At 60.1% G+C, this 17,414-nt stretch overlaps 5 protein-coding genes across 5 annotated transcripts; 2 read left to right on the forward strand and 3 right to left on the reverse strand.

The window, feature by feature from the left end:
• Positions 1-6: 6 nt before the first annotated feature.
• Positions 7-1,272, reverse strand: CMQ_7545 (kh domain protein RNA-binding protein; the record flags this gene model as incomplete). The annotated part of the gene is made up of 3 exons (XM_014314550.1): positions 7-144; positions 205-794; positions 873-1,272. 3 exons carry the CDS (start codon positions 1,270-1,272, stop codon positions 7-9), a joined length of 1,128 nt encoding a protein of 375 aa, XP_014170025.1.
• A 964-nt stretch (positions 1,273-2,236) lies between these two features.
• Positions 2,237-4,171, reverse strand: CMQ_7429 (serine/threonine-protein kinase ppk6; the record flags this gene model as incomplete). Its single annotated transcript, XM_014314434.1, has 1 exon — positions 2,237-4,171. One exon carries the CDS (start codon positions 4,169-4,171, stop codon positions 2,237-2,239), a length of 1,935 nt encoding a protein of 644 aa, XP_014169909.1.
• A 594-nt stretch (positions 4,172-4,765) lies between these two features.
• Positions 4,766-7,530, forward strand: CMQ_7753 (tbc domain protein; the record flags this gene model as incomplete). Its single annotated transcript, XM_014314758.1, has 5 exons — positions 4,766-4,915; positions 4,963-5,774; positions 5,830-5,972; positions 6,029-6,894; positions 7,105-7,530. The coding sequence occupies 5 exons, from the start codon at positions 4,766-4,768 to the stop codon at positions 7,528-7,530; spliced, it is 2,397 nt and encodes a 798-aa protein (XP_014170233.1).
• A 370-nt stretch (positions 7,531-7,900) lies between these two features.
• On the reverse strand, positions 7,901-10,105 carry CMQ_7171 (f-box domain containing protein; the record flags this gene model as incomplete). Its single annotated transcript, XM_014314176.1, has 1 exon — positions 7,901-10,105. The coding sequence occupies one exon, from the start codon at positions 10,103-10,105 to the stop codon at positions 7,901-7,903; it is 2,205 nt and encodes a 734-aa protein (XP_014169651.1).
• Positions 10,106-12,388: 2,283 nt separating this feature from the next.
• CMQ_7125 (serine/threonine-protein kinase ppk6) lies at positions 12,389-16,675 on the forward strand (the record flags this gene model as incomplete). The annotated part of the gene is made up of 3 exons (XM_014314130.1): positions 12,389-12,422; positions 12,478-16,356; positions 16,410-16,675. 3 exons carry the CDS (start codon positions 12,389-12,391, stop codon positions 16,673-16,675), a joined length of 4,179 nt encoding a protein of 1,392 aa, XP_014169605.1.
• Between the last annotated feature and the right edge of the window lie 739 nt (positions 16,676-17,414).

The following is a 17,414-nucleotide window of genomic DNA, read 5'->3' on the forward strand; positions in this document are numbered from 1 at the left end:
CACAATCTACTCGGCCGGTCCAGCCTGGCTCCGACGCATCTTCTCGGCCTCGAGGTTCTCGTACAGAAGGAAAAGTGCAGTCTCGTTCGCTTTGGCGCTGCCCATGATGGTGAACATTCTCTCGCCGGTCTCATCGTGCGGGGCCTGCGCGTGTTAGCACTGCTGCACAATTGTGTAGCTCCTCGGAGAGCCATCCTTCCTTACCTTTGCAATGGAAATGCGAGCGCCCGACGTCTTGCGTATCTCGCTAATCTTGCTGCCGGCCCGGCCGATGATGCAGCCGACCATGTCTGCCGGGATGCTAATGTTCTGGGTCTGAATCTCGTTGCCCTGTTCGTCGTGTGTGGGAGGGCCACGGGCAGCCGCGTCCGAGTCGGAGCGCCGGTTGTTTGGACGTGACGAGGCGCCGTTGCTGAAATCGGCACCGTTTCCAGTGCGGGTCACACGGGAGTTGCCATACTCGGAGCGGCCGCCCGAGTTGTAGTTGGACGTGGGTGCGATGCTGCCGCTGCCGAGAGTGGGCGAGGTGCCCTGTGTGCGTACAACGGGGTTGTACAGGACCGTGCCGGTGCCGCGCTGCCAGTCATCGACGAGGCACTTGCAGATTTCCCACACGGCCTTCTGGATGCCCTCTGGCGTGCCCTGGACTTCGACGATGCGCTCGGTGGACTGCGGGAGTATGTCCTTCTGGGCCACCATGCGTACGCCAGACACATCCTGGATGTGCTTGATCTTCAGGCCACCGCGGCCGATGACAGTACCCATCTGGTTGTGGGAGATGAGCAGCTTGATGGCTGCAGACGGTCAGCAAGCGAACAAAGGGATGGCAACAGTGTGCGGCTGGTGTTTCTCGATCCGACGTGGCAACTTACGGTGGGTGCCGTTGCCCTGGAGTATCCCGCCCATTCCCATGGTCGGAACGCCCTCCAAAAGGGCACGAGCAACAACAGCATAGGCCTTTGAGATGGCGTCGCAGCCACCAGTGATCGTGAGGACGCGATCGTGCACGCCCTGGACGACCTTGCTGACGCCGGCCTTGACTCCGGTCTCGTCACGCAGGTCTGCCACGTTCTTGCCTCCCTTGCCAATGATGACGCCGGCCTCCTTGGACGACACAATCGCGCGCAGGGTCAGCTGGGTCTGGGCATACTCTTCGTCGGTTTTGGGGATGATCTCGCCGTCGGGGCCGAGACGCGGCTCGTCATCCATCTTCATGTGGTCGGAAAGATCCGCATCGTTGCCGTTGGGCGAAATGTCCTGTTGAGCAGACATAGTTGAAGGATCGGGATCGGCCGGTGGCTTGTGGGAAGACGGACGATCTGAGGTTGGTAGGGGTGTCGAAACGGGTGAGAGAAGCGGGGGAAGAGAGGGAGAAGGCGGAACCGGAAGCGAGATGGTAGAAGGAGAAAGAGGGGGGGGGGGCGAGGAAGGGGAAGGTAAGGAGAGCGGGAAGAAGGGGTGAGGGTCGAGAGAGGGGAGGGGGGTTGTCGAGGGTTGAGATGGGAGAATAAGAAGGGGTGGTAGTTTTTGGGAAGGAAACGTGAAAGGAAAAAAAGCGAAAAAAAGGAGGGGACCTTTTGGCAGCGGCGCGTGAGAAGAGTTTGTGTGGGATGGCAGATGGTTAGTGGGGAGTGGCTCTGGGAAACAGCTAACGTGGGTGAACGGACAAGACAGCATTTTGATTGGCCAGATACACGGCAGTCGGATCTTACAGAGCCAGATGGACTTACGGGGCCTGTCGCAAGGATGACTAAGTCTACGGGCCGATGTTTTTCCGTTCTGGTCTTTACACATCATGTCGTCGTGTCGATTGGCAGGCTTCTATTCTTCCTTGCCTACAAGTTGCCTACAAGGCTCTCTGGGGTAGGGATAAAGCGTGGCGATCAAGCAGTATATCGTCGAATGCGCCGGATACATTACGCGTACGAGACTAGAATTGGTGTTCTAGTGGTAGTTCGTACGAAGCGGGCCAATTGGCGTTAACACTAAGATCTACTGCACACACGATAACGGACAGGTGTAGGCGCTTTGCTATACATCGTGTAAGCCTGTCTGTAGACAGGCTTACACAAGCACAGTGTGAGCGTCACAGTAAGCACCTATCAATTTCTCTGAATAGAACGACGGCTCCCATGCATATGGACACCAAGGTAGCAAAGGAGTTTGTTGTATCAAGGCTGCAGTACCGACGCTATGCAATGAACGTACGATCCTAGGAGCAAGCGCCCCCCTGGGCTCACCGTGACCGCAGTGCGGCCTCGTGTTCGGCCCAGAAATTGCGACAGGCGCGGTGGCCCCAGTGGTCGACCCACCACTCGCCGAAGCTGTCGGGGACATCGTCGGGGTCGACGCCGCGGACGCGCTCGTCGCGCCGCAGGCCGCAGACGACGCAGGGCCGGGGGGCGGTCGGCACATTCTTGGCGACAGTGACGGGCAGCAGCGTCTCGGCAGGTAGGTCGGGGATGCGCAGCGGCTGCTGGTGGCGCAGCTGACCGGCGGCATTGGCCGCAGCGATGGCGGCATTGGCGACGGCGACGGCGCTGCGGATCTTGCCGACATGTCGGCGCCAGACGGCGATGACATCGGCAGCCTCGCTGTCTTCGCGCTGGCCCTGGGCCCGGTCGACGCCGGTGAGCTTCATGCCGCCACCACGACTGCTGCCGGCCGCCGAGATGGTCATGCTCTGGGCCAGGAATCGGTCGCGGTGCCAGCGCTGCTTGCGGCCGGCCACGATGCGCGCTGCCACGATGGCTAGCTGCAGACAGCTGCGCAAAAAGGCAATCGTGCGCGCGTCGCCCAGCACCTGGCTGCGGATCGCTGCCGGCTGTCCGGCCAGCGGCCGCAGCAGCATCTCGTCCGGCAGCGCTAGCAGCGCCGGGAACGCCGACAGCAGGATCGACGGCGGTGGCACGTTGGTGGGCGGGGGGGCGCTGTCGGGGATCGTCTTGGCCGCGGGTGGGCTCGCTATCGCGGGCGGAATGGGAAGCACGGGCTTTGGTGCTGGTGCTGGTGCTGGTGCTGGTGCTGGTGCTGGTGCTGGTGCCGGTTTTGTGGCCGGTGCAACATCACCCCAGTCCCACCGCGAGGCTGGCGAGGCCGACTGCAAGGCACTGGCCGTGTTGGGCGAGCCCAGCGTGTCGGCAAGCTCCCATGCCTCCCAGTCGTCGACTGTTGCCGGCAGGCCGGCCAACCGTCCCTTTCTGTCCTTTTTGTCCTTTTTGTCCTTTCCCATCAGGGCCGAGTTGCTGTCCAGGGTCGGCCACACGGTGATGGGCGACGGTGTCCGGTTGGCCACCTGCTCGGTCGGGAAGGCAGACGCGCTGGGCGTTGTGACCACGAGACCGGGAAACGGGTTACGGTCCCGGAAAGAGGGCGACTTGAGCGGATGTGGGTAGCTGGCCGAGGCAGCCAGAGGGCTGGCCAGCGAGGCGGTGTCGCCAAAGCTCGCCACAGACAGCAGCTGCGCCGGTGGCTGCTTCCTCTGACGGGCAGCCGGAACTGCTGGGGTTGCGTCCGACAGAGAGAGGAGGTCTGTCAGAGCCGTGGCAGTCGGCTGTGCCGTCTCAAAGGCGCCAAAGTCGTCGTCGTCGTCGTCTTTGTCGTCATCGAGATCGAGTCCTTCGGTTCCGTCGTAGTCCTCGGCGTCAAAGAGCACGTTCGAGTTGGCAGGCCGCTGTGGCTTCGGAAGCGTCGGGACCGGCTGGAGCTGGTCTGCAGTCCGGCCAATGGTGGGCTCAGGTATAGGTGTCTGTGTGGCGGGCGTGCTGTCAAAATGAATGAGGGTGTTGGTCATGAGATCGATGGTCGACGACCGCACCACGCGCGTCTTGGGCTGTTGTGGTGGTGGTGGTGGCTGCAGCTGAGGAGCGGGTGGAAAGGCCTGATACGAGATGGATCTGGTTGTCGTCACGTCCGGCACTGCCGAGGCGTCTTCAAAGTCGCCCCAGGCGTCATCGTCGTCGGTATCTGGTGCTGGAGCTGGAGCTGAGGCTGGTCCAGGTGCTGTGGCAGCGACCGGCGTCTGCGACAGGGCTGTGGTGAGAAAGGCAAACGGGTCGTCGGCTGGCCGGCTGTTGCTGCTGCGGTGGGCGGGCGTCTGGGCCGACGGCGAGCTCGTCGCCTGGCTGCCGGGCGAGAACGGACCGAACTGGGCAAACAGGTCCGCCGACATGGTGCTGCTGTGTGGGAGTGTTGGGAAGACGGGGCGCAAGAAGGAACAAGGATTCCGTTCGGGAGAGATGCACGTTGCCACGTGATGTGTCGTTTCCTTGTCACGTGGTTAGATGGTAAGACACGTCGTACGTCGTAGTACGGCGCCCATGCAGAGATGCGGCAGCCTTTTGGAAAGTCCGGGACGGACGAGACAGGTGTCACGACGAGGCCGAACAGGGTGCAGACAGCCGTGGCCTTTAGGCTGCACAGCTGTGGCCCTCTGGCTGCAGGACAGGCAGGTCCTCCTGTGAGAGGCTGAGGGGCTCGCGAAAGCGCGCCAAGGCCGCTAGCTGCAGCAGGGCGGGGCAGCTGTTTCCCCGTGACAGCATCCGACGGCAGGGCCACTCCCCGGATTCTGCTGTCTGCACCACCGGAACACTGAACACACGGGCGCGCGATGCGGTCCCTCTCTGAGAGCAGGTGAGCAATGAAGGGAGAGGAGAGGAGAGAGAGAGAGAAGGAGAGAGTGGAGAGAGAGAGAGAAGAAGAGAGAGAAGAAGAGAGAGGAGATTGAGAGGAGAGAGAAAGAGAAGAAGACAAGACAAGGAGAAAGATGAGAATTGAACAGAGAGCTCACCTCGACAGACAGCGATGGATCGAGACAGCCGGCAGCAGTGCCAGCATTGCAGCCCTGCAGCGGGCGGTGCGACAGGGCGGACCTGGCACTCCGTGTGAGGCCGGCCTGCGGTCTGTGTGCTGGAAGGTATGTTTTTGGTTCTACGCATCCACTTCCACTGCTGACCGCCGCAGATCTTCCTCCTCTTCCGCGACGCGCTGCCATCGGACCGGCTGCCGATGCTGCGGCGGGCCAGGACCGACTACGACGTCCTCGGCGAGCGGTACCTGCAGTACATCAAGCATCCCGAGCGGCTGGCCGAGCTCGCCGTTGATCCGCTGGCCGATGACCCCGAGTCGCCCTGGGACACGTTCCGGCGCGACGATGTGGTCCGCGGCGAGATCCTCCAGGATGTCCGTCGCCTGCCGGACGAGCCGTTCTACCACCAGGACCACATCCAAACCCTCATCCTCGACGTGCTGTTCGTCTGGTGCTGCCACCACCCGCGCGCCGGCGGCTATCGCCAGGGCATGCACGAGCTGCTGGCGCCCATCGTCTACGTGCTCGGCCAGGACGCCGTCGACGTGGCCGCTGCCGAGGCCGAAACGTGTCCCGAAGACGCCTCTATGATGGCCATGCTGGACGTGTGTTATCTGGCCCACGACGCCTACGCCCTCTTCTCGGCCATCATGGACAAGGCCCAGGCCTTTTATGAAGTCAGCTCCGGTGGATCTGCCAGACGCAGTAGTAGCAGCAGCAGCAACAGCAACAGCAACAGCAACAGGAGCAGCAGCAGCAGCAGCAATAAGAACAAGGGCAAGATCGCCCCCCTCCGAGACGCCCTCTATGCCTCACCCGTTTCTCTCAGTCCATCTGCCGGCGTCGTCGAGCAGAGCGCCATCGTCGAGATGAGCCGGGCCATCCACGAGGGCACGCTCATGAAGATCGACCCCGAGCTAGCCGTTCACCTCAAGGAAATTGAGGTCCTGCCGCAGATCTTCCTCATGTACGTGTCCGCTCGCTCTTTCTTCTGGCCGGCCCGCTTCTGACGCCGCCAACAGTCGCTGGATCCGCCTGCTGTTCGGGCGCGAGTTCCCCTCTGATCAGCACCTTGTCCTCTGGGACGGCATCTTTGCCTTTGACCCCGATCTGGACCTCGTGCCGCTCATCTGCGTGGCCATGCTGCTGCGCATCCGCTGGGAGCGTACGTTCAGGGTGGGCGACTTTCTCTTTTTGATTAGTAAGCACTGACAAAGCTAGTGCTGGAGGCGGACTATTCTGTGGCTCTGCCGCTGCTGCTCAAGTATCCGCCGCCGGGGCCGCCTTACGGGCCGCACACCTTTGTCGACGACGCGCTCTTTCTGCGGGACCACGGCGATGTTGAGGGCGGTGCCAGCCTGGTGCTCAAGTACACCGGACGGGCGCCAGCGAGACAGCAGCAGCCGCAGCCGCAGCCGACGACGCCGACGACGCCGACGATGACGACGACGATGAGCGGGCACTCGAGGGCGTCTTCGGCTCCCGGCACGCGCGTCGCGGCTGGGAGCAGCGGCACGCCGCGGACATCGACGCCCGGCGCGGGCTTTGCGGCCGGCCTGGACAGCCTGCGGCAGCGGACGCGAATGGCGGTGCGGTCGCCTCTGCGGGCGCTGAGCCCAGAGGGGGGCCAAGGACAGCCGCTGGCGCCCGGTCGTGAGAGCGTGGGCGCGCTGCTGCACGGTGCGGCCAAGGGGGCCAAGGGCGTGATGGAGCGCGGCGAGAAGCTGGGCCTTAACCAGGCGGTGCGCGACGCTGTCGGCGAGATCCGACGGAACATGATTCAGGGGCTACAGGAGGCCCGACAGGTGACCAAGGGGGTCGGAGGAAGAGCCGGTGGTGGCGGTGTCATTGACAAGGGGACAGACCCGACCGGTCAGGTGCTGCAGGTGCTGGCCGAGATGGAGCGGATGGAACAGCGGAACCGACAGCTGGCCGTGATGCTGGACGAGACGGTCGAGTCGCTGCGGTCGCTGGTGACAGGCGAGGCAGGCGAGGCGGGCGATACAGACGAGACGACCGAGAGCCAGAGACAAAGCCCGTGGCTGGACGTCGTCGAGCTGGCCGCGGCAAAGGTGCAGTTTGTCAAGGTACACCTCGAGGACGGCAGCCTGGCCCTGCCGCTGGACGAGGAGCCGGTCGAGGTCGAGAGGGAGGACAGAGATGAGACGGCCGAGAAGGAGGACAAGGTTGAGAAGGCAGAGGAAGAGGACAAGGTCGAGACGGTCGAGACAGTCGAGAAGGAAGAGAAGGCTCCCAAGACCGACAGTCCAGCCGAAGAGCCGACAGGCTCTCTACAGACGGAGCAGCAGCCGCCACGAGAGACGCTCCCGCCTGCCGCCATCCCGTCCTCCATCCCCAGTCGTGCCACGCTGGCCCAGTCGTCCTTTGCCTGGATGCTCGAGCCCGAGGACACGCCGACCGGCAACAGCAGCGACGGTTCCGCCTCGGCCAGCAGCCCCGACGGCAGCACATCCAAGAGGCGGGCACCGCGTGCCAGTCCGGTCGGCCGCGGCCGACATGCCTTTCTGTTTGGCGACGTCGTTGGCGCATCGCCGCTGGTAGGAGGAGACGTCGGCAGAGACCGAGACACAGACCCGGCCAGCGGCAACGGCAACGGCAACGGCAATGACAGCTCAACCACAGCAGCCGGCGCACGGAAACGGTCGGCCGGCTCGGCAGACGAGATCTTTGGGCTGGAACCGCTGCGGCGTGTCGTGCCGTAAAACGAGGCATGTCGGGGAGAAGGAAGATGCATGGGATCATGTGTTCTGCATATGTTTGCATATAATTCAGCTTATCTACATCCTGAAGCGATAGAATCTATATAGACATCGCAATAGCATACGCAAGAGTTCGAGACAGGTAAGAAGTGCATTTGTACATCTCCTAGAGCTGAACGCCGGTGAACCAGATATTGAGAAACAGGAAAGGACAGGAAAGTAACACAAACAGGAACCAGAAAACCCCCTCCGAATATGCGCCAGTTCGCCAATCTAATGAGATGTGAAAATGAAAAGCCAAGCTAAAGACGAGATGTTCGTGAGTGTTTCGTAAATGAGCGAAATGTGTAAAGGACGCATAAAAGACCCGCCTTCACATGATGGCACAGGCCGTCGTTCGTGCCCGTCGTCGCCCGACACCGATGCCTGTGCCGCCGACACCCGCCGCCACTTGAGCACCCGCGCCGTCACCAATACCGGCCACACCAGCTCCAACCTCTGCTTCGTCCGCGTGCACCTGCTGCGCCTCACGTGCGCGTCGCCGTCGCCGTCGCACTCCGGCACCGCCAGCCCCAGCTTCCTCGTTGGCCTGCATGTAGTCGCCCCATTTGCGTTCCAGTCGTGCTGCCGCCACATAGTTTCCACGCAGAACACGCTTCGTGTGTTCGTCGACCGTCATCTGCCAGCCGTAGAAGCACTTGAGCATGATGATCTCGGACGGAAAGCTAGGCACCTTCTGCTGCTGCTGCTGTTGTTGTTGCTGTCGTGGCACTAGCATCTCAGCATTGCGGGACAGCACCTCCCGCACCCCAGTCCATGTAATGCTGGGACAGTCGTAGACGGTCAGGCTGAGGCCCGGCCGGGGTCTAAAGACTCTGCTGTTACTGCTGTTACTGCTGTTGCTGCTGCTGCGTGTGCGTACCAGGGCGACCGCCTCAGTCAACACCAAATCCGAGATGCGCGTGTTGTCCATGTCGACACTGCGCAGTCCCGTACACGCCCGGATCATAGGCAGCACGCCGGCGTCGCCCAGGTTCTCACAGTAGCCGATCGACAGATGGGTCAGGCTGCGGGCACAGGCCGCACGAGCCAGATGACCCGACAGCAGCCCGTTTGTCAGTCCACTCAGGTCCTCCAGGTCCAGGTACGCCAGCCGTGGCGTCGAAGCAAATATCGGCTCAAGCGCCCCGTCGGTCAGGGCCGTGCAGCCAGCCAGTACAAGACCCTCGAGATCGGGCACGCTGTAGCCCAGAGCGGCAACACCGCGGTTTGTCAACCGCCGACAGCGACTCAGGTCGAGATGGCGCAGCCGCCGTGGTGGTACATTGGGTCGGTCTGTCAGCAGGTCTATCTCCGGATCGGTGCCGTGCAGCATGGTGCACAGGGCCACGTCCGTGAGGTCCTGGCAGCCGCTCAACACGAGACGCTCCAGCCGATTGGTCCGGAACAGCGCCTTGGCCAGCAGCAGGTTGTCGAGCCCGCGGACTTCGCCGATGCGCAGATCGCGAAGCCCAGGACAGCTGTTGATAATCGGCACGATCATCTCAGCCGCCACATTCTTGCACCACGACAGGTTGAGCACCTCCAGCTGCGTGCAGTTCTGCGCGATCGTCATGCACGTTGGCAGGTGCACGCAGCAGAGGCCCATCAGGTTGACGTGGGCGAGCTTCTTGTTCTGGCGCAGCAGCGTCTCCAGGTTGTCGCAGTTGATGTTTGAACCCTCCAGCGTGGCCTGCACCAGGTTTGTACAGGCCTGCGACATCGCCTTGCCCTCGTCATAGCCCTTAACCTGGATGCAGCCGCGCAGATTGAGATCCTTGACAAACGGCCCGGCCTTGGCAATGATGTTGCAGAGCGACTGCATGGGGATTTCCTGGTAGAACTCCGACGCGTCGAACCGGGTCCAAAGCTGCCCGTCGAAGCAGATCCGCCGAAACTCACGGTTGACGCCCGACAGCCGCACAAGCTCCTTGGGCTTCAGGAAGCTGAATATATACACCTGGATCTCGTGCGGCACGCCTTTCCAGAGCTCCAAGAAGTTCTTCTTGGGGCGCAACGCCAACCGGGCCAGATCGGCCGGCAGCGACACCGTGTTCACGCCGCTTGTGCCAACCCCATCCGCACTCAGGTCGACCCTCCGGATGGCACCAAGCGCTGGTGATGATGCTAGCGGCGAGTTTTCAGGCGACCCGAGCAGAGAAAAAGCAAAGGCAGAGCCGTTCGCACTGGAAGAAGACGGGCCAAAGGGCGACTGAGTCGGTGCCAGGCTGACACAAGAGAGGCTGACACCAGAACGGGTGTAAGGGGTGCTGGCAGAACGAGCCCGGCCTGATTGGGCGAGACTGGGCGAGGATGCCATGCGAGAGAGTCCCCGGAGAAACCGTTCGCGGCCCTTGTGCTTGGGCCGCATGTCTGCGATGCCGCCGGGGTGCTCCCGATCGTCTATCTGCAGGTGCTGTGATGGTTGTGTCTGCGTGTGCTCCTCTGTGATAACGATTTCGGGCAATTGCTGAAAGCGGCCAGCCGGCCGAGCTGGCATAGTCACAGGACCATCGAATCGTAGGGACGCCGCAGCCATGGCCGAGAGCAGGTCTTGAGAGGTAACGCAAAACGAATAAGCGAGACAAAAAAGAACGGGATTGAGACCGCTCTCGGTTGCGGTCAGAATCGAGATAGCGGTACTTTTTTGGCCTCCCCCTTTCTTTCAGCGTGTGGCCTAACAAAGCACCGTCGGAGGAGAAGCGTTAGCTGGGTGGCGTTGTCCGAGGTGGAAATCGGTGGGGCGACCTAGATGGCGTGGACGAACGAGAGACGACGGGAGCAGGAGACTGTGCACATGGTTGCGAATACGAAGATGCTGAAGGATGACAGGAGGGGTTGATCCTCTTCGTCGACTTGGTCGGTGAGATGAACAATGAGATAAGAGATGTGCGAGGAGGGGGATGAGAGGGTGGAGGAGAGGAAGAAGAGTGGTGAGAGAAAGAAATGGGACAGTGGGAAGAGAGGCACGACTGGAGAGCCGGAGAATAGGGGAAAGAGGCACGATGGGATAAAAATACGAGACTAGATGCCAGAATACGGAAAGGATGCCAATACAAGATAGTATCTTATGTGAGATACGAGCGAGAAGCAAGGAAGGAGCAATGGCCCAAAGCGAAACAGGTGACGGAATAGAGGGCAATCAAGGCCGGACACTGAACAATAGCACGCCACACGGCGTTGTTATAGCGCACTGCCGCTGCCAAATAGCGCCGGCAGCAGCACTGATACCCCGCTTTCCTGTTGGGCGATAGCGACGAATCATCCTCGTGGCCCACTCTTATCGCCTTGAGCCACGGCAGTTGCTGGCGAGCTGCCCGAAGCAGAAGGCGGTGTGGCCGTCTGGCTGCTGGCCGAGCATCGCGTTTTGTTCGTTATCATCAGCGGCGCATCTTAGCCTGGTCCTCTGGCGGCCCTGTCTTGCGGACGAGGCTGGCTGCCCAAAACAAGCAAAAGGACCGAGACGAACGCTGATTGGACGAGTAGCCAGCAGCTGACCTCATCAAGCTTGACCTGCATACGGGCCTCTCTCCGTCTGCAGAACACATGCGCCTCTGGCCGCCACAGACGTCGCCCATCTGTCAGATAGGACGCCAGGTGCAGCCGGCCGCCAGGACGGGACCTGACGACGCGCTCCGCACGCGTGCGAGGACAGGACTCGTCCAACAGACTCCGGTTCTGCTTTTGCTCGCACAACCAGCGCCGGCTGACCGCACCATTTGCCGGGCCATGTGACCACTAAGTCGTGCATAGTACGAGTCTGTGTCTGGAGTGGGGGGGTCTCTAGGCGGTGAGCTAAGCAGCCATTCACACCTTGCTGGTCGTTCCTGCCTATACGTCGTACGGCCTATACCTGTCTGTGTTGATGTTACCGAAAATAACTAGCCCCCACCGGTCTAGCTACCTCGGAGCTCTGCTGGGCGTGCGAGCAGGGAAGGCCAAGTCAAAAAGGGCTCTGGCCACATGGAAGATTGGCGAATGGCTAGTGGGCGTCTTCTCGCGCTCGCCGTTCCCTGCTCATCCCATCCTCTGCATCACGCCACGGGCGACGCTATCGCGGCCTATTCGCCCAGATCCATCGGTGCCTGAAATGGAACTTGTCAAATCTGCACGGCCGGATTGAAGGTCGTGCCTTCCGTGTCTCGCTGATGCAGCCTCCCGCTTCTTCTTCCCTGTTTCCCGCCCTGCCCGTTTAATGGCTCATCCTTGCTGACTGCCCACCGTGCACTGTCCGCCAGACTCGTAAGCTGCTGTTTCTCCTGTAGTCATGCCCGCTGTCCTTCCCTTTCTCCCTGCATTGTCCCGCTTTTCCCACACCCTCTATAAAGCGCTGTCCGTCTCGCAAAAGCCCCCGCCCTAAAGAGCCCAAGGCGACACTTTTTTCCTTTCGCCGAGCCTGCTTTTTTCTGCCTCTTTTTCCAATCATCCTCGTGTCGTCTTGGCCCATCCCGCCGACAACTCTCGCTTCCCGCACAACCACGCCTTGTCCGTCCTTTCTCTTTTCCTTGTCCTTGTCCTTGCTTTTGTTCTTGCCGCACAGCCTTTGTTCTTTTGCTATCTAGCCTTTTTCTTCGTTCTCTCGCCCTGCTTTTTCCCTCCGCAGCTAATTTGCCCTCACCTCTCGATCAGCTCGGCAGAGACTTGAAGCACATCCCACCCCCCTCTCCTCTTTCCCCCATAGACTATACAAAATAGAACAGGGCTCCTCTCCACCATTCTTGCCGGGATCCCTTCAACATCGCACGCAACTGGCATCCAGGCGTAGCCCGGCGAAGAGAGAGAGTGTGTTCTTCATTCCCTCATAGACTTCGCCCTATCAAGTATGCTCCATATTTACGAGGAGGATCCGGAGTCTGGTATGAGCCCCCGCCCCCGCCTTGCTTATCCATTCTTGTTCACACCCTCTGCTAGATGCCAACGATTATCGCCATGGGACAAGCCAGGATGGCCAGCTCGGTCGTGACAGCAGCAGCCAGCTCAGCCTTTCTCTGCACCTACCCAAGAACCGCAGCACCGGCAATCTCGCCTTACCTGTCGATACCCCGGCCAAGGCTCGCTTCCGACTCTCCTTTGATGCTGGCGCAGCTGCTGCCGATTACGACGCCATGGCTCAGTATGCCCACAGCCACTGGCTGCTCCCTGTCTTTTTGTCTCCCGCCTCTCTGCTAACCTTCACTATCAACAGCTCTCCCATCATGACCGACCATGATCATGGCTTGGGCCGCTCTGGCCTTCGCCGTATCCGTCAACACGTCCCTATGCGAGCCCCAACCCTTCCGTCCAGCGCGTCTTCTCGTGCGTCGTCCATTGGCCTGCCTCGTTCCTCCTCCATGACTACGATGCTCCAAAGTTCGCGCACCCTCTCTCCGAAGCCTTCCTGTCCGGCCTTCACGACGGCCTTCACGGAAGACCTGTCCCGCTTCTCGTCCGAGTCCCTGCACTCCTTCAGCTTCGCTCACCAGTCCGAGGAGCTATTGCACAACCGCCAAAGCGTCCTCAAGCGCTCCGTCGAGTTTATGCAGGACCGCATGGGTTGGCCGGCCAGCTCCAATGCTGGTCTGGCCAGTGCCCAAGCCCGCGCCTCCGGCGACCTCGAGACCCAGAATATGCTCGACCTCTTGGCGCGTGCCCAGCTTGTCGGTGCCGGCAACTTGCCCAATTCGGATCCAAACATGATCATAGGGCCCTTGAGTGGACCGCCCTCGCTGACAAACGAAAACGTCTTCGACAAGAGCTTTATTCCCCGGACTGCCAGCCCAGAGCAGCTTTCTGGATCGGAAACAGCACCGAACTCTGCCTTGCCGTCCCCTGTGCTCTTGAGGACGACGGCCTTTGCGGACAACTCTGTTTCCCCGCTGCAAGGCAGTCCCGTCGCCAGTCCCGTCATCAGCCCCAGCAGCGGCGGTGGCCTGCAAGTGGCCGCGAATCAGACCTCTGGCCCTTCCGTATATACTGCCTCTGCGGCCTCAGACTCGGCCGAATCTTCGCGCACGCCAACAAATGAAAGCGGCACTACGCAGAAGACGTCCCCACCTGCCTCTCGGCACCCGAGTCTTTTGCTCAGGCGGTCCATGACAGACATTGCACCTGTTGTCGTGCAGCAGAGGTTGATAGACACACTGGCCAGGTCATATGTCCCTGGCTCGGTGGAAGCACAAACGACTGCAAACTACGGCGTGCTAGCGACCCCTGGTGAGAATCCATATGACTTGGCGAGCTCTCCCCATGCATCTCTCCAGCCGCTGGCTTCTCCACTGAGCATGCCTGGAAATCTGGGGTCGGCGGTCCATTCACACACCTCGCGCTGGGTGCCCGCAGCACAGGCCATCTTCACTACCGAGGCGAAGCCGCCATGGACGATCATTGCGGCCAACGACCTTGCGTGTCTTGTATTTGGAGTGACAAAGGCAGAGGTCCGTAAGATGGGCATTCTGGAGGTCGTCCAGGAAGAGCGGCGAGCCTGGCTGGAGAAAAAGCTGCTGCATGCCGATCCTGACGATCCTGGCGATCTTGGTGATCCCGGCGAAGACATCGCCGGGATCAAGGATGAGGGCGATGGTATGTTGACCGAACAACGGTCATCAGCCAGCTCCTCGATTAGCATACTTGGATCTCGTGGAGGCGGTATTACAGCAAAGCTCTTGAGCAAGCCGAACTCCCGGACACAAACTCCACAAGGCAGCAGCCAGCACCGGCTCCTATCTCTACAAGGCAAAGAGCAACAACGGTTACTGCAGGCCCGCCGTGCAAACACTATACACGGCGGTGAACCGAAGCCGCCCAAACCGGCCGGTAGCAGCCACCATCACCACACCAACTCGCGTGGCGTTCTCCTCTGTGGTGATGTCGTGCCCATCCAGAAGCGCAACGGGGCAACCGGCTCGGCCAGTCTCTGGGTGAAGGAGAAGCGCATCGGCCTGATCTGGGTCCTTGAAGAGATCCACGAGGACGTGGCCACGGTCGTGGTCGACGACGACGGCAGTGTCGTCGACGTCAACGGGTCCCTCGGCTCGATCTGGGGCGACGAGACAATGCAGCCCGGCGTGGACATTGGCAAGCTGGTGCCTCGTATCCCGCGGCTAGGCTTCGACACATGGTCTGGCCCAGTTGATTTTGCCGAGGTTGAACGGCGCAAATACTATACCTGTCGCAACTGCGACCGCATCAACATCCCAGCCACAGTCGAGCGCGTGTCCGGCCAGTCGGCGCTGCGCATCTCCAGCTTCCCGCACATTGCGGGTATCATTGTGGTGTCGACCAAGACGTTGGCTATCAGGAGCTCAAATTCGGTCTTTGCCGGCGCTCTGTTTGGCTACGAGATGCTCAACGGTTACCCCATCAACCAGTTGATCCCAGACTTCGACAAGATTCTGCAGATCCTCACCGATGTAGACAACATCCACTTGGTTGATGGCATGGTGGTCCCGGAGCACAGCTTTCGAAAGGCGTCGGCATTCCTGGCCCTGCGCGAAGGACGACCCGATGCTAGCACGGCCTTTTTGCGCCCCGAGGGCCTGCCGGCACACCACCGGGACGGCTCCGAACTAAAGATTGACGTGCAGATGCGAGTTGTCAAGAGCGAAAAGCGGACGCGAATTCACGAGGAGACGGTGGTGGAGGAAGATGAAGAAAACGAGGAAGACGAGTCTACAACCGCGTCGTCCTCCCTTACCGGCGATTCCGCCCAAACCTCATTCACAGTGTCTCAGTCAGAGATGGTGTACGCCCTATGGATCACGTACTCGCGACACCTGCATGCGACGCGGCAGAACCTGGGCATCGCCTCGCCGTTGTTGTCGGGCTTTGCCACTCCGTTGCATCAGCCATCGCCTGGACAAACGCCGAACCACTCACCGACCGAAATGATGTCACCCCAGACGACGATTGACCGACGCCTGCAGATGTCACCGCGGAGCTTTGGCGAGCAAAAATCAGTGGCGCAGGCGCTGACTCGCCAACTGGAGGATGTGGCGATGAAAACGGCCCGGGAAGGCGACCAGCCAGGCACGATGCCGTCGATCCTATCACAGATGTCGGTGCAGGGTGCGACACCGAAGGCTACGGTGGTGGCGGCAGCAGCAGGGTCGATGCCAGCTTTGCCTTTGCCAGGCGCGACGGCGAAGACAAAGACGGCAACCAGCCAGTCATCCGCCAGCACGGCAACAATTGTGCCCACTGCATCCGCTTCTGCGATGGCGACCACAATGACAACCGCGACCACGGGCCCCGGATCGACAGGGTCAGAGCACAAGAAGACGATTGACGACTTTACTATTGTCGAGGAGATGGGGCAGGGCGCGTATGGTCAGGTGAAGCTGGCCAGATACAAGTCGACAGGCAAGAAGGTGATTATCAAGTACGTGACAAAGCGGCGCATCCTGGTGGATACCTGGACACGTGACCGGCGGCTGGGCACAGTACCGCTGGAGATCCACGTGCTCGACTACCTGCGACGAGACGGGCTGCAGCATCCCAACATCGTGGAGATGGAGGATTTTTTCGAGGACGATGTGAACTACTACATCGAGATGGTGCCCCACGGGCTGCCAGGCATGGACTTGTTCGACTACATTGAGCTGCGGCGCAACATGGAGGAATCAGAGTGCCAGTGCATCTTTGTGCAGGTGGCCCAGGCGATCCACCACCTGCACACAAAGGCGATGGTGGTGCACCGGGACATCAAGGACGAGAACGTGGTCTTGGACGGAGACGGCCACATTCGGCTGATTGACTTTGGTAGCGCGGCCTATATCAAGAGCGGGCCGTTTGACGTCTTTGTGGGGACAATCGGTGAGTTTGCCAATCAGTACTGATATATCCATATTCCTTTGCTGACTGATCAGACTATGCCGCTCCTGAAGTGCTTGCTGGCCGTCCGTACGGTGGCAAGGAACAGGACGTATGGGCGCTGGGGATCCTGCTGTACACGATCATCTACAAAGAGAACCCTTTCTACAGCATCGACGAGATCATGGACCGGGATCTGCGGGTGCCGTACACAATCAGCGACGACAGCATCGACCTGATTCGCCACATGCTAGACCGCGATGTGGCTCAGCGGTACTCCATTGTCCAAGTGTTGGATCATCCGTGGTGCCAGAAGGACTGAGGGACCGGAGACGAAGAATCAAGGATGAGGGCCGAGAGCCGAGTGGTCGGACACACATGGAAAATGGAGGCCCGGGAGGCACCAAAAAAAGAGAGAGATGGTTGGTTAGCATCTTTCGCGGAGGCATTTCCGTTTCATTTTTGGCCTTTCTTTGATCTCAGTTATGTTTTTCTTCTGACAGATACCCCCAAGACTCTCCGATGGAGAAACTATCTCGTGCTTGTTTTTCTTCCGGTATGGGTTTTATTATCATGTGGTAGCATCGAGTCTTAGGCCTTTGCGTATGTAACATATATAGGTAAGAAAGGGGAAGGATTCAGCCTTGTCGAACAAGGGTCCCCGGGTGCATATGCATACAGGCAAGCCTCTAGGACAAGGGGGTCAGGACGCCGAAATCACGAGTGCTATGTTGTAAAGACTGCAAAAGTCAGCGAGACCACCTACACAAAGGACTTATCAAGGCTGATGAAATACCCAAAATCAAAATCAATAGCGTGACTGAGCATTTCCTCCATAACAGCGAAGATATCGTACATTAAATCTTTCCTTCTCGTGCGCTCTTTCCAATAAAGCGATAAAAAACAGTTACCCGCTCCCATAATACACATTCAGTTTGTTTAAACACCGATCAAACCCCGGCAAACACAGCAAAAAAAAAACGTCAATAAAGGCAGTCCGCTTTGTTGGTAGTCTGTCCTGTTGGCCCAGACGACAAGGAAATGAGGCTCGTAGGAGAGGC

The sequence above is a fragment of the Grosmannia clavigera genome, assembly GCF_000143105.1.
Source record: "Grosmannia clavigera kw1407 unplaced genomic scaffold GCSC_173, whole genome shotgun sequence".
In the NCBI taxonomy this organism is placed as follows: Eukaryota; Fungi; Ascomycota; class Sordariomycetes; order Ophiostomatales; family Ophiostomataceae; genus Leptographium; species Leptographium clavigerum.